This window comes from Austrofundulus limnaeus, unplaced genomic scaffold, assembly GCF_001266775.1.
Source record: "Austrofundulus limnaeus strain Quisiro unplaced genomic scaffold, Austrofundulus_limnaeus-1.0 Scaffold356, whole genome shotgun sequence".
Taxonomy (NCBI): domain Eukaryota; kingdom Metazoa; phylum Chordata; class Actinopteri; order Cyprinodontiformes; family Rivulidae; genus Austrofundulus; species Austrofundulus limnaeus.
This window is the reverse complement of record NW_013952758.1, coordinates 93,471-94,720: the sequence shown is the minus strand read 5'-3', so window position 1 is coordinate 94,720 and position 1,250 is coordinate 93,471. Positions and strand designations below refer to the sequence as shown.

Below are 1,250 nucleotides of genomic sequence, written 5' to 3'. Positions count from 1 at the left end.
GGCTGCGTCTGTCCCCCAGCCCCTCGGTCACCAAGGTGGCGGTGGCCCGTTCCTCTGGCTCGGGCCGCCTGCACCACTCCTCTGTGGTGGCCAGCAGCAGCCGCAACTCGTCCAGCGCCAGCGTGTCCAAGAAGCGCCGCCTGAACGACAACGACAGCGAGACCTCCAGCATGGTGGGCGGCACCGTCAGCAAGACCCGCATCAGCCAGCACGCCTCGGCCAGCGGGCGCATCACCGTGGACGAGGTGGACCTGGAGGGCAAGTTCATCCGCCTGAGCAACAAGGCTGACGAGGTGACGGGAAAAGATTTCATGTTTCAGTTAACGAGTTATTCAGAGAATAATCCTAATGTCTAATCCTAATCTGCAGCATCACTTCAGTAAAATCACTTCCTGTTTTCCTCTGCAGGATCAGCCTCTGAACAACTGGCAGGTGAGGAGACAGGTGGGCAGCGGCGCCCCCATCGTCTACAAGTTCCCCCACAAGTTCACCCTGAAGGCGGGGGCCAGCGTGACCGTACGTCCCCTCCCTGCAGTTTCAGACCTGCCAGGTCCAACCTGTGTCTGACCTGTCTCTGGTCTCCACCTCCTCAGGTCTGGGCTGCGTCCGGTGGAGGAACCCACAACCCCCCCACCGACCTGGTGTGGAAGACTCAGAGCTCCTGGGGGTCCGGTGACCTGCTGCAGACCACCCTGGTCAACGCCAGCGGAGAGGTTGGTCCTCACAGGTTTCACTTCATGTCCTTTAAGTTTGTGGAGCTGAGCGTTTGATGGTTGCTTTCAGGAGATGGCCACGAGGAAAGTGACGCGCACCCTGTTCCAGGACGAAGATGATGAAGTGGTAAACTCCTCTTCCTCATTTCACTCCATGATAAAACTGAAACAGCTTCAAGTTTCACATCTGAGTCTGAAAACCTCCAAAAACCACAATCCTGTCCCTTTTTTATAACTCTGTTTGTGTCATGACTGCTCAGTAAAACAGTTTTATTTTAGCAACTATTTGTGAATTAAGTGAGCAAAAACAAAAGTCTTAGTTCTGTTTAACTTTAAAATTATAAATATATTTTACATAAAGGAAAAAAATTCTGATGTATTTATGGTTGAAAATATTTTTAACAAATAAAAATTAGACCAAAGAAACTGAAGTTTTTACCATCAGCCTGTAAAACCCTGGAGGACAGAATCTGACAGAATTAGAAATAAAAGCAGAAATAAATAAATGGACTAATAGATAAATAAATAAATAAATAA

At 49.4% G+C, this 1,250-nt stretch overlaps 1 protein-coding gene across 4 annotated transcripts in view; it reads left to right on the top strand.

Annotated features, from left to right (window-relative positions):
• LOC106528028 (lamin A) overlaps positions 1-1,250 on the top strand; it is a 40,747-nt gene that overhangs the window by 37,104 nt on the left and 2,393 nt on the right. For all 4 annotated transcript variants that reach the window (XM_014023073.1, XM_014023072.1, XM_014023071.1 and 1 more), the window contains 4 exons: positions 1-293; positions 409-516; positions 594-713; positions 784-840. In XM_014023073.1, the coding sequence (XP_013878527.1) occupies positions 1-293; positions 409-516; positions 594-713; positions 784-840 (578 nt within the window). The remainder of the gene's footprint in view (positions 294-408; positions 517-593; positions 714-783; positions 841-1,250) is intronic.